Genomic DNA, 14,739 nt, shown 5'->3' on the forward strand with positions numbered 1-14,739 from the left:
TGAAAATAAAAGATAACAATAAACAAGATTTTACCAACAAATTCTAATAGAATTTACTAGATTATTAAATTCACTAAAAAATTTCGTTTTTCAATTTGAATCGAATGAAAAATTTTGAAAAAGTGTATTTAATTAATTTATTGTTGGATAATTCAGTACATAATTATAATTTTGAAAATAAAAGATAACAATAAACAAGATTTTACCAACAAATTCTAATAGAATTTACTAGATTATTAAATTCACTAAAAAATTTCGTTTTTCAATTTGAATCGAATGAAAAATTTTGAAAAAGTGTATTTAATTAATTTATTGTTGGATAATTCAGTACATAATTATAATTTTGAAAATAAAAGATAACAATAAACAAGATTTTACCAACAAATGCCAATAAAATTTACTAGATTACTAAATTCACTAAAAAATCTCGTTTTTCAATTTGAATTTAACGGAAAATTTTCTATTGAATGTATTTAATTAATTTATTGTTGAATAATTCGGTAGATAATTGTAATTTTGAAAATAAAAGATAAATAAAAATTGAAACAATTTTTGAAAATAAACGATATATACAAAAGTGAAACTATTTTAAAAATAAAAGATAAAAACGAACAAGATTTTACCAACAAATGTTAATAGAATTCACTAGATTATTAAATTCGCTAAAAAATTCCGTTTTTCAATTTGAATCAAATGAAAAATTTTATATCAAGTGTATTTAATTAATCTATTGTTGGACAATTCGATACATAATTATAATTTTGAAAATAAAAGATAAATACAAAAGTGAAACAATTTTGAAAATGAAAAATAAATACAAAATTGAAACAATTTAAAAAATAAAATATAAAAACAATCAAGATTTTACCAACAAAATCTAATAAAATTTACTAGATTACTAAATTCACTAAAAAATTTCGTTATTCAATCAAATAAAAAATTTTGCATCGAGTATATTTAATTAATCTATTATTAAACAACTCTGTACATAAAAAAAAAAGAATATTACAATTTAGAAAGAAACAAAAAGCTCGTACCAAAATCTTTTAAGATGTCGTAACAAGCCTTTTATGATTGTTTAATATTTTTTTAACCGGCAGCTTATGGTTATCTTCGAAATTCGAAAGTATTTCCACGAATTTTTAAACTCGATAGAAATTTATCGATTTCACCGAGTCATTATTCGATGAATCTTTTTTTTTCATTCTCGAGTTGTGGAGCAGACGTTGAGACTTTTTTCTCGTTCGTCTGCTTACATTATACTCGGCACGGTTTGATCACGATCCACAAAGCAATTGTCAGAGTGCAAACAATCGTCCAGAAATTATGCTTCCTCAAAGAGGCGTTGGTAATCTCGCGCCGGAGTTATCTTTGTGCTTCCACCGATGACGTTGCCCTTTAAGTGTTTCGTAAAGTAAACAGCGACGCTGAAACGAGGAGATGTCGTCAACTGTTCTTTGGAAGTCTGCTTTATCGTGTTACGACCGCGATAAAAGGGAGAAACGTAATGGAGACACTGTGTATGTGTTAGATTATCTAATAAATTCTTGCTGAATTTATTTTTTGCCAGAACGTGAAACAAAATTACTGAATTTGATGAAAAATTGTCATCCTCGTTCGACAATTCCCTCTGATTATTTATTTATTTATTTATGGGATTAAATCTTAGGTATGGAGAGTAAAAGTCGTTAGAGAAGCGGATTTGTTAATAGGATGAGATTTATTTGATTTAAAATTTGATAGGAGATTCTAGAGGCCAAAATAAGTTATTGTAATTTGTTGATTGAGGCTTCGTTAAAAAGTTATTAACGTTTAAAGTTGCGAGACTTGTGAGTGAGAATCAGTACCACGCGCACACAGCTGTGCGCAGGTTGCCTATCTACAGGCGCAATTATAAACGTTAATAACTTTTTAACGAAGCCTCAATCAACAAATTGGTATTCTTGATTTTCATCTTATTTTGACCTCTAGAATCCCCCATTAAAATTTTTCCCATGGGTGTACATACAGGGTGTTCAGTTACCCGTGGGAAAAATTTTAATGGGAGATTCTAGAGGCTAAAATAAGACGAAAATGAAGAATACCAATTTGTTGATGGAGGCTTCGTTAAAAAGTTATTAACGTTTAAAGTTGCGAGTCTTGTGAGTGAGAATCAGTATCACGCGCACACAGCTGTGCGCAGGTTGCCTATCTACAGGCGCAACTGTAAACGTTAATAACTTTTTAACGAAGCCTCAATCAACAAATTGGTATTCTTGATTTTCGTCTTATTTTGGCCCCTAGAATCCCCCATTAAAATTTTTCCCATGGGTGTACATACAGGGTGTTCAGTTAATCGTGGGAAAAATTTTAATGGGAGATTCTGGAGGCTAAAATAAGACGAAAATGAAGAATACTAATTTCTTGATGGAGGCTTCGTTAAAAAGTTATTAACGTTTAAAGTTGCGAGACTTGTGAGTGAGAATCAGTATCACGCGCACACAGCTGTGCGCAGGTTGCCTATCTACAGGCGCAATTATAAACGTTAATAACTTTTTAACGAAGCCCCAATCAACAAATTCGTATTCTTGATTTTCATCTTATTTTGGCCTCTAGAATCCCCCATTAAAATTTTTCCCATGGGTGTACATACAGAGTGTTCAGTTACCCGTGGGAAAAATTTTAATGGGAGATTCTGGAGGCTAAAATAAGACGAAAATGAAGAATACTAATTTGTCGATTGAGGCTTCGTTAAAAAGTTATTAACGTTTAAAGTTGCGAGTCTTGTGAGTGAGAATCAGTATCACGCGCACACAGCTGTGCGCAGGTTGCCTATCTACAGGCGTAACTATAAACGTTAATAACTTTTTAACGAAGCCTCAATCAACAAATTGGTATTCTTCATTTTCGTCTTATTTTGGCCTCTAGAATCCCCCATTAAAATTTTTCCCATGGGTGTACATACAGGGTGTCCAGTTACCCGTGGTAAAAATTTTAATGGGAGATTCTGGAGGCTAAAATAAGACGAAAATGAAGAATACTAATTTGTCGATTGAGGCTTCGTTAAAAAGTTATTAACGTTTAAAGTTGCGAGTCTTGTGAGTGAGAATCAGTATCACGCGCACACAGCTGTGCGCAGGTTGCCTATCTACAGGCGCAATTATAAACGTTAATAACTTTTTAACGAAGCCTCAATCAACAAATTGGTATTCTTGATTTTCATCTTATTTTGGACTCTAGAATCCCCCATTAAAATTTTTCCCACGGTTGGCCGAACTTCCTGTATAACATGTAAAAAAATTCTAAAATATCTTTAATAAAAAGATGAGGATGAAAAGGAATTTTAAAAATATTACTATCTTTACCTATTGGATTATTTGAGCCATTTAAAAGTAAATAAAATAAATGTAAAATTACTATAAATAATGTAATTAATAGAAGAATAAAATGAAAGGGGAAAAATCGATTTAATGTAGCGTTATGAGTAATTATAATTTGAAAAATATAGAATATATTATACAGGGTGTTCGGCCAATCCTTGAGAAAAATTTTAATGGGAGATTCTGGAGGTCAACATAAGACGAAAATGAAGAATATTAATTTGTTGATTGAGGCTTCGTTAAAAAGTTATTAAAAAATTGAATTAAAAAATTTCAAATCATTCTGAAGAAATTATTTTTAGCTAGGAGGATGTATAACAATAATTTTTGGTCAATAGACATACCCCCGAAATCCTAACCACTTTCGAGAAAAAAATTCGAGAATGTGTGAACATTTTTGGCAAAATTAAAAAATTTCAAATCGCTTTAAAAAAAATTATTTTTATTTGCATGGGTTAATTATAGTCATTTATAATGAATAGACATACCCTTGAAATCCTACCCACTTTGGAGAAAAAAATTCTTTACCGAAAATATTATGTGAAGCCAGAAATGGTACCCCGAAATTTTATGCGAATCTTTAAAACGTCATAACTCCAGAACGGTTTGGGCGATTTTAATGTTTCAAAATGCAAATAATCCGTATTTTAGTGAAGAATATTTAGAAATTCTAAGAATATTGAAAAAGTTATTCCTTGACCCCGCAAAATGAGAAAAACCCCATAAAATTGGTCCAATTTTCAAACGACCATAACTCTTATAATAGTGAACATATTTCAATGAAACTTTTTTCTGAAGTAGAGCTCATGGATACCTACAATAAAGTATTAGACAACTTTCCTGTAGAGCGCCAAACAAAATTACTAAAAATTAAAAATCAAGTTTTAAGAAAAATCGACAGGGGGTGCCTAAATATTTTCAACGCAAAAAAAATTTCTAATCGTTCTGAAAAAATTATTTCTAGCTAGGGGGATCAATTACAATCATTTTTGGTCAATAGACATAATCCCAAAATCCTACCCACTTTCTAGAAAAAAAATTCCTTACCGAAAATATAATGTAAGGTTGAACTGTTTCCCCCAAGCGTACCTTTAAAACGCCATAACTTTTGAACAAATTGAAGGATTTTAATGTTTAAAAAAGCAATCAACGCGCATTTTAATAGAGAATATGTAGAAATTCTAAAAATATTCGAAAAGTTGGTCCTTGGCCCCATAAAGTGAGAAAAACTCCATAAAAATGGTCCAATTTTCAAACAGCCATAACTCCTACAATAATGAATGTACTTCAATGAAACTTTTTTCTGAAGTAGAGCTCATGGATACCCACAAAAAAGTATTAGACAACTTTCCCGTAAAGCGCCAAACAAAATTACTAAAAATTGAAATCGATGTTTTAAGAAAAATCGACAGGGGGTGCCTAAATATTTTCAACGAAAAAAAAATTTTTAATCCTTCTGGAAAAATTATTTCTAGCTAGGGGGATCAATTACAATCATTTTTGGTCAATAGACATACCCTCAAAATCATACCCACTTTGGAGAAAAAAATTCCTTACCGAAAATATTATGTAAAGCCAGAAATGGTACCCCGAAATTTCATGCGAATCTTTAAAACACCATAACTCCTGAACGAATTGGACGATTTTAATGTTCAAAAAGCCAAACGACGCGTATTTTAGTGTAGAATATTTAGAAATTCTAAGAATATTGAAAAAGTTATTCCTTGACCCCGCAAAATGAGAAACACCCCATAAAATTGGTCCAATTTTCAAACGACCATAACTCTTATAATAGTGAATATATTTCAATGAAACTTTTTTCTGAAGTAGAGCTCATGGGCACCTACAAAAAAGTATTAGACAACTTTCCCGTAAAGCGCCAAACAAAATTACTAAAAATTAAAAATCAAGTTTTAAGAAAAATCGACAGGGGGTGCCTAAATATTTACAACGAAAAAAAAATTTTTAATCCTTCTGGAAAAATAAGCTAAGAATAACTGACGCCCCGTAATGGCGTTATGAATCGAAAAGTTCAACCCACACAGGTGCGTTCGCTTACCTGTGGACTGTGGATTATTACGCAACGCGTTGCAGACTCCAGCAATTAGCAGGCGTTATTCCGAGCGCCATTAAAGCCAGCTCTTGGACGTCCCTTCTACGCTTTTTTTTTTTTCATTCTCTTTATAGCACTTGAAGTTATTTATGTTATCGGCGTGCGTTGCAAGGACGTTCCGTTGATAGCTTGGAGGCTCTAGACGTTGGTGTCGGGTTCCATGTACAGGGTGAACCACATTAATTGATCGTCGGATCGAATCCATAAAATTATCAACATCTTTTTCTATTATAATTACAAATGCAGTGCACTGCTTTTTCCTTTTGCAATTTTCTATCGTCGAAGGAAAAATAAAAAATCGTGGAATAAATTTTTCCCCCCCGTCGATTTTCGATTTATTTTATTTCAGTGAATAGTAATTTTTTACTGAAAATGTCAATTTAACGGAGGTTATTAGATTATTTTAAATAATATTTAACACTGAAGAGAGAGAAGAATTTGAATTCTTCTTGTTTCGCCTTTGTTTTTCCCGCTCGTCATTTCGTCTCTCTTCGGCCATTGTCGTTCGTCTTCGGCTATTGTCGTCGGTCTTCGGACGCCATACTCGGTCCACGAACTCATACACATGCATACACTGTTTCTTATGGAGGTTCTAGCGTTGGTGTTGGGTTCCATATACAGGGTGAACCACATTAATTGATCGTCGGATCGAATCCATAAAATTGTCAACATCTTTTTCTATTATAATTACAGATGCTGGGCACTGCTTTTTCCTTTTGCAATTTTCTATCGTCGAAGGAAAAATAAAAAATCGTGGAATAAATTTTTCCCCCCGTCGATTTTCGATTTATTTTATTTCAGTGAATAGTAATTTTTGTACTGAAAGTGTCAATTTAACGGAGGTTATTAGATTATTTCAAATAATATTTAACACTGAAGAGAGAGAAGAATTTGAATTCTTCTTGTTTCGCCTTTGTTTTTCCCGCTCGTCATTTCGTCTCTCTTCGGCCATTGTCGTTCGTCTTCGACTATTGTCGTCGGTCTTTGGACGCCATACTCGGTCCACAAACTCATACACATGCATACACTGTTTCTTATGGAGGTTCTAGCGTTGGTGTTGGGTTCCATGTACAGGGTGAACCGCATTAATTGATCGTCGGATCGAATCCATAAAATTGTCAACATCTTTTTCTATTATAATTACAGATGCTGAGCACTGCTTTTTCCTTTTGCAATTTTCTATCGTCGAAGGAAAAATAAAAAATCGTGGAATAAATTTTTCCCCCCCGTCGATTTTCGATTTATTTTATTTCAGTGAATAGTAATTTTGTACTGAAAATGTCAATTTAACGGAGGTTATTAGATTATTTTAAATAACATTTAACACTGAAGAGAGAGAAGAATTTGAATTCTTCTTGTTTCGCCTTTGTTTTTCCCGCTCGTTATTTCGTCTCTCTTCGGCCATTGTCGTTCGTCTTCGACTATTGTCGTCGGTCTTCGGACGCCATACTCGGTTCACAAACTCATACACATGCATACACTGTTTCTTATGGAGGTTCTAGCGTTGGTGTTGGGTTCCATATACAGGGTGAACCGCATTAATTGATCGTCGGATCGAATCCATAAAATTGTCAACATCTTTTTCTATTATAATTACAGATGTTGAGCACTGCTTTTTTCTTTTGCAATTTTCTATCGTCGAAGGAAAAATAAAAAATCGTGGAATAAATTTTTCCCCCCGTCGATTTTCGATTTATTTTATTTCAGTGAATAGTAATTTTTGTACTGAAAATGTCAATTTAACGGAGGTTATTAGATTATTTTTAACGAAATAAAGTAAAGAAATTTGAGGTTAATGGTACTTATTTTTAATGCAGAGTAAATGTAACGACTGTCATTGAAATTGAAGTTAAATTGTTGCTGGTAGGTAGATGTTTCCCTCGGAGTGTATAAGTGTGTACAACATACAGAAAACTTAGGTTCAACAATCTGCATACTTAATCTGTAACGTGAGAATATGCACTCGTTTTGTATAACAACTTTCTTTGTATCATTTAATGGCTCGTGGATATCACTATTCGTGTCAAAACATATGTTACACAGTATATAATCATTTTTTTCTACGAAAGAAATCTTTGTCGGACATTTTTTCCTTTATTTTTATTTAACTTAATAGGAAAACAAAAATGTATACAGTAGTGCCCACATAAGTGACCAAATTTTTGCCCACTTAAATGACCGTGGTTATTCTCATCAATTCTTAAAAGCAAAGTGGTTTCGAAAATCGAGTGTGTCGTTTGTCATTTTTTCCTTTATCTTTATTTACCTTAATAGGAAAATAAATCTGTATACTGTAATGCCCACATAAGTGACCGCGGTTATTCTCATCAATTCTTCGAAGTCAAGAGACTTCGAACCTCGGGTGTGTCAAGAATTTTTACTTTGATCTTTATTTACCTTAATAGAAGAATAGAAATATACGGAAAAATGCGGTCACTTATGTGGGCATTACTGTATACAGGGTGTTCGGCCACCCCAGGGAAAAATTTTAATAGGGGATTCTAGAGGCCAAAATAAGACGAAAATCAAGAATAACAATTTGTTGATGGAGCCTTCGTTAAAAAGTTATTAACAAATAAATTCAAAAATTTCAAATCATACCAAAAAAATTATATTTAGTTACACGAGTTAATTACAATCATTTTTGGTCATTAGACATACCTACGAAATCCTACACACTTTCTAGAATAAAATTTGAGAAGGTGCTGACATTTTTCGGCAAAATTAAAAAATTTCAAATCGTTCTAAAAAAATTATTTTTTGCTGTAGGGATTAATTACAATCATTTTTGGTGGATAGGTATACCCCCGAAATCTTGCGCATTTTCGAGAAAAAAATTCCTTACCGAAAATATAATCTAAGGCCTGAAATGGTGCCCCGAAATTTCTTGCGAATCTTTAAAACGTCATAACTTCTGAACGGATTGGACGATTTTAATGTTTAAAAAAGCAAACTACGCGTATTTTGATGGAGAATATGTAGAAATACTAAAAATATTCGAAAAGTTGGTCCTTGACCTCGCAAAATGAGAAAAACCCCATAAAAATGGTCCAATTTTCAAATAGCCATAACTCCTATAATAGTGAATATATTTCAATGAAACTTTTTTCTGAAGTAGAGCTCATGGATACCTACAAAAAAGTATTAGACAATTTTTCTGTAGGGTATCAAACAAAATTATTAAAAATTAAAAACGAATTTTTAAGAAAAATCGACAGGGGGTAGGTGCCAAAATTTTTCGATGAAAAAAAAATTTTGATATCTATTTAAAAAAATTATTTTTAGCTAGGAGAATCTATAACAATAATTGTTGGTCAATAGACATACTCCCGAAATCCTAACCACTTTCGAGAAAAAAATTCGAGTAGGTGCTGACATTTTTCGACACATTTAAAAAATTTCGAATCGTTCTAAAAAAATTATTTTTGGTTGCGAGAGTCAATTACAATCATTTTTGGTCAATAGACATACCCTCGAAATCCTAACCATTTTCGAGAAAAAAATTCCTTACCGAAAATGTAATTTCAGGCCAAAAATGGTTCCCTAAAATTTCATGCGAATCTTTAAAACACCATAACTTTTGAACGGATTGGACGATTTTAATTTTCAAAAAGCCAAACGTCGCGTATTTTAGTGTAGAATATGTTGCAATTATAAAAATATTCGAAAAGTTGAGTCTTGATCCCGAAAAATGAGAAAAACCCCATAAAAATGGTCCAATTTTCAAACAGCCATAACTCCTATAATAGTGAATATATTTCAATGAAACTTTTTTCTGAAGTAGAGCTCATGGATACCTACAAAAAAGTATTAGACAATTTTTCTGTAGGGTATCAAACAAAATTATTAAAAATTAAAAACGAATTTTTAAGAAAAATCGACAGGGGGGGTAGGTGCCAAAATTTTTCGATGAAAAAAAAATTTTGAAATCTGTTTAAAAAAATTATTTTTAGCTAGGAGGATCTATAACAATAATTGTTGGTCAATAGACATACTCCCGAAATCCTAACCACTTTCGAGAAAAAAATTCGAGTAGGTGTGAAATTTTTTGACAAAATTAAAAAATTTCAAATCGTTCTACAAAAATTATTTTTAGTTACATGGGTCAATTACAATCATTTTTGGTCATTAAACATACCCCCGAAATCCTAACCATTTTTCGAGAAAAAAATTCCTCATCGAAAATATAATTTCAGGCCAAAAATGCTTCCCTAAAATATCATGCGAATCTTTAGAACACCATAACTTTTGAACGGATTGGACGATTTTAATTTTCAAAAAGCCAAACGTCGCGTATTTTAGTGTAGAATATGTTGCAATTATAAAAATATTCGAAAAGTTGAGTCTTGATCCCGAAAAATGAGAAAAACCCCATAAAAATGGTCCAATTTTCAAACAGCCATAACTCCTATAATAGTGAATATATTTCAATGAAACTTTTTTCTGAAGTAGAGCTCATGGATACCTACAAAAAAGTATTAGACAATTTTTCTGTAGGGTATCAAACAAAATTATTAAAAATTAAAAACGAATTTTTAAGAAAAATCGACAGGGGGGGTAGGTGCCAAAATTTTTCGATGAAAAAAAAATTTTGAAATCTGTTTAAAAAAATTATTTTTAGCTAGGAGGATCTATAACAATAATTTTTGGTCAATAAACATACCCCCGAAATCCTAACCACTTTCGAGAACAAAATTTGAGAAGGTGCTGATATTTTTCGACACATTTAAAAAATTTCGAATCGTTCTAAAAAAATTATTTTTGGTTGCGAGGGTCAATTACAATCATTTTTGGTCATTAGACATACCCCCGAAATCCTAACCATTTTCGAGAAAAAAATTCCTCATCGAAAATATAATTTCAGGCCAAAAATGCTTCCCTAAAATATCATGCGAATCTTTAAAACACCATAACTTTTGAACGGTTTGGACGATTTTAATTTTCAAAAAGCCAAACGTCGCATATTTTAGTGTAGAATATGTTGCAATTATAAAAATATTCGAAAAGTTGAGTCTTGATCCCGAAAAATGAGAAAAACCCCATAAAAATGGTCCAATTTTCAAACAGCCATAACTCCTATAATAGTGAATATATTTCAATGAAACTTTTTTCTGAAGTAGAGCTCATGGATACCCACAAAAAAGTATTAGACAACTTTTCTGTGGGGCGTCAAACAAAATTACTAAAAATGAAAAACTGATTTTTAAGAAAAATCGACAGGGGGTAGGTGCCTAAATTTTTCGACGAAAAAGAAAAATTTCAAATCATTTTGGAAAAATTATTTTCAGTTACGGGGGTCAATTACAATCATTTTTGGTCATTAGACATACCCCCGAAATCTTGCGCATTTTCGAGAAAAAAAATTCAATACGGGTGAAACTTTAAACATTAATAACTTTTTAATGAAGCCTCAATCAACAAATTGGTATTCTTCATTTTCGTTTTATTTTGGCCTCTAGAATCCCCCATTAAAATTTTTCCCTGGGGTGACTGAACATTCTGTATACAGTAATGCCCACTTAATTGACCGCATTTTTGCCCACTTAAATGGCCGCGGTTATCCCCATCAATTCTTATTGTTAGAAGTCAAGTGGCTTCGAAAATCTAGTGTGTCAAGCATTTTTTCGTCTTTATTTACCTTAATAGGAGAATAAAACTGTATACAGTAATGCCCACATAAGTGACCACATTTTTGCCCACTTGAGTGACCGCGGTTATCCCTATCAATTTTTATAAATGGCTTTGAAAATCGAGTGTGTTAAGCGTTTTTCCCTTAACTTTATTTACCTTAATATGAGAACAAAAATATAGTATACAGTAATGCCCACATAAGTGACCAAATTTTTGCCCACTTAAATGACCGCGATTATCCCCACCAATTCTTAGAATCCAAGTGGTTTCGAAAATCGAGTATGTCGAGCATTTTTTCATCTTTATTTATCTTAATAGGAGAACAAAAATATATACAGTAATGCCCACATAACTGACCACATTTTTGCCCACTTAAGTGACTGCGGTTATCCCCATCAATTCTTATTGTTAGAAGTCAAGTAACTTCGAACATTGAGTGTGTCGAGCATTTTTCCCTTATCTTTATTTACCTTAATAGGAGAATAAAACTGTATAGTGACCACATTTTTGCCCACTTAAATGACCGTTGTTATCCCCATCAATTCTCAAAAGTCAAGTAACTTCGAAAATCGAGTATGTCAAGCATTTTTTCATCTTTATTTACCTTAATAGGGGAACAAAAATATAGTATACAGTAGTGCCCACATAAGTGTCCACGGTTATTCTCATCAATTTTTAAAAACAAAGTGGTTTCAAAAATCGAGCGTGTCGAGCATTTTTTCATCTTTATTTATCTTAATAGGAGAACAAAAATATATACAGTAATGCCCACATAACTGACCAAATTGTTGCCCACTTAAATGACCGTGGTTATCCCCATCAATTCTCAAAAGCCAAGTGTCTTCGAAAATCGAGTATGTCGAGCGTAATTTGACACCAATCATTATCAATACATTTGAATATATGTATATATATGGTTTCAAGTGCCAACTATATTGTATCTCAGTCACACTTATCCTCTTTCCATATCTCCGTTGAATTCTCAGAAATAACCATGCCCACATAAGTGACCACATTTTTGCCCACTTAAATGACCGTGATTATCCCCACCGATTCTTAGAAGCCAAGTGGTTTCAAAAATCGAGCGTGTCGAGCATTTTTTCATCTTTATTCACCTTAATAGGAGAACAAAACTGTATACAGTAATGCCCACATAAGTGACCAAATTTTTGCCCACTTAAATGACCGTTGTTATCCCCATCAATTCTCAAAGCCAAGTGTCTTCGAAAATCGAGTATGTCGAGCGTAATTTGACACCAATCATTATCAATACATTCGTATATATATATATGGTTTCAAGTGCCAACTATATTGTATCTCACTCACACTTATCCTTTTTCCATATCTCCGTTGAATTCTCAGAAATAACCATGCCCACATAAGTGACCGCGGCCAGTCCCTTACGTGGTCACGTATATGGGCATTACTGTAACTTATATACAGGGTGTTCCACATTTTTCCGTACACACTTCACAAGTGTGTTAAACAAGCAAAAATAAGACTAAAGTGTTATATAACAAAAAATTCATAAATGTTACGAAGTTATGACAAAAATATAAAATGTGATCTTTTTTTATTTACCAAACAAACAAATTGTTTAAACAAATAAATTTTTCTTATTTTAATATTCCGAATCTTAACTGAGTTTTACAGTTCATATTTTTGTTATAATTTCTAAACACAGCATTTATGGATTTTTTGTTATACAACATTTTAGTCTTAGTTTTACTCGTAGAACACACTTGTGAAGTCTGTACGAAAAAACACGGAACACCCTGTATATTATGCATTTAAAACAGTTCATAAAATGGAAAAATTTATAACAATGGCCATAAATGAGAAATGGAAAAGACCATAAATGGGATATCTGTTAAATAATTAATAGAACTTGATAAACAATTCGAATATTTTCGATCAGGAATCTCGTAATTTGTAAGTTTCTATCATCGTTAGCTTTCGAAGCCCGTCGAAAACACGAATAGTCTTCGAAATTAACGTGTTCAACTGGCTCTTATAACTTTTCTTTGCAATTATTGCAAGACTGTTGAATCTTAACTAACACAGTAATTTCAAGGACGAACTCGTGGTGGAGACAATTAAACAGCTTATTCGCATACTTAAACTTTATCGTATTTTGATTCTTTGGACGCATGCCAACCGCAATATTAACAACTGGAAGAGTGGATTACCATTCTTGTCTAGGGTAAGTTACAACGTGTTTAATTGGCATGATAAGTTACGTTAGTCGTTATGTTACCGCACGTAAGTACTAGAGTTGGACACACACACATTTTCCGAGCGTTCCGTGGTCGTTGGAAATATTAATTATTAGCAGTTTTAATTAAAGTTGCATCATTTTTATTGAATCCATTTGCCGATTTTCCGGTATGTTTATTGTGTAAATAACATCATTTTCAAGGATTAGTGTTTCATTAAAATAAAAAAGACTGAAAGGAAAATAATTTCAACTAATAATAACAACAACAACAATAATAGTAATAATAGTAGAGTTTTTAAAATGAAAACGATGTTTTAATTGTGGACAAAATTGAAAAATCATTTTATTTTAGCTTGAGATGAAAATTTCTTGTTTATACAATTTCTACATAAACATTTTTTAACAATAATAACAACAATAACAACAATAATAATAGCAGTTGTTTTTAAATCGAAACTATGACTTAATTGCAAACAAAATTGAAGAATTATTTTATTTTTAGACTCGAGATGAAAATTTCCTATTTATACAATTCAACATAAACCTTTTTTTAATAATAATAACAACAATAACAATAACAGTAATAATAACAGAGTTTTTTAAATGAAAACGATGTTTTAATTGTGAATAAAATTGAAAAATCATTTTATTTTAGCTTGAGATGAAAATTTCCTGTTTATACAATTTCAACATAAACCTTTTTTTAATAATAATAACAACAATAACAAGAATAATAATAGCAGTTGTTTTTAAATCGAAACTATGACTTAATTGCAAACAAAATTGAAGAATTATTTTATTTTTGGTCTAGAGATAAAAATTTCCTATTTATACAATTTCTACATAAACATTTTTTAGTAATAATAATAACAACAACAATAACAGTAATAGTAACAGAGTTTTTTTTAATAGAAACGCCATCTTAATTGCAAACAAAATTGAAAAATTGTTTTATTTTTGTTCGAGATGAAAATTTCTTATTCATACAATTTCTACATAAACATTTTTTAATAGCAACAACAATAACAGTAATAATAACAGAGTTTTTTAAATGAAAAAGATGTTTTAATTGTGGACAAAATTGAAAAATTATTTTATTTTTACTTCAGATGAAAGTTTCCTGTTTATACAATTTCAACATAAACCTTTTTTTAATAATAATAACAACAATAACAACAATAATAATAGCAGTTGTTTTTAAATGGAAACTATGACTTAATTGCAAACAAAATTGAAGAATTATTTTATTTTTGGACTCGAGATGAAAATTTCCTGTTTATACAATTTCTACATAAACATTTTTTAGTAATAATAATAACAACAACAATAACAGTAATAATAGTAGAGTTTTTTAAATGAAAACGATGTTTTAATTGTGAACGAAATTGAAAAATTGTTTTATTTTTGCTCGAGATGAA

General features: G+C 31.2%; 1 protein-coding gene across 3 annotated transcripts in view; it reads left to right on the forward strand.

Moving 5' to 3' along the window:
• The window catches only part of Moe (moesin), a 47,520-nt gene that overhangs the window by 12,478 nt on the left and 20,303 nt on the right, over nt 1-14,739 (forward strand). Inside the window, exon 4 of one of the 3 annotated variants that reach the window (XM_076780331.1) lies at nt 13,283-13,306. The exons of the other annotated variants lie outside the window; for them this stretch is intronic. Coding sequence (XP_076636446.1) covers nt 13,283-13,306 — 24 coding nt within the window. The remainder of the gene's footprint in view (nt 1-13,282; nt 13,307-14,739) is intronic. 3 annotated transcript variants of the gene reach the window in all.

Source organism: Colletes latitarsis, chromosome 13, assembly GCF_051014445.1.
Source record: "Colletes latitarsis isolate SP2378_abdomen chromosome 13, iyColLati1, whole genome shotgun sequence".
Lineage (NCBI taxonomy): Eukaryota > Metazoa > Arthropoda > Insecta > Hymenoptera > Colletidae > Colletes > Colletes latitarsis.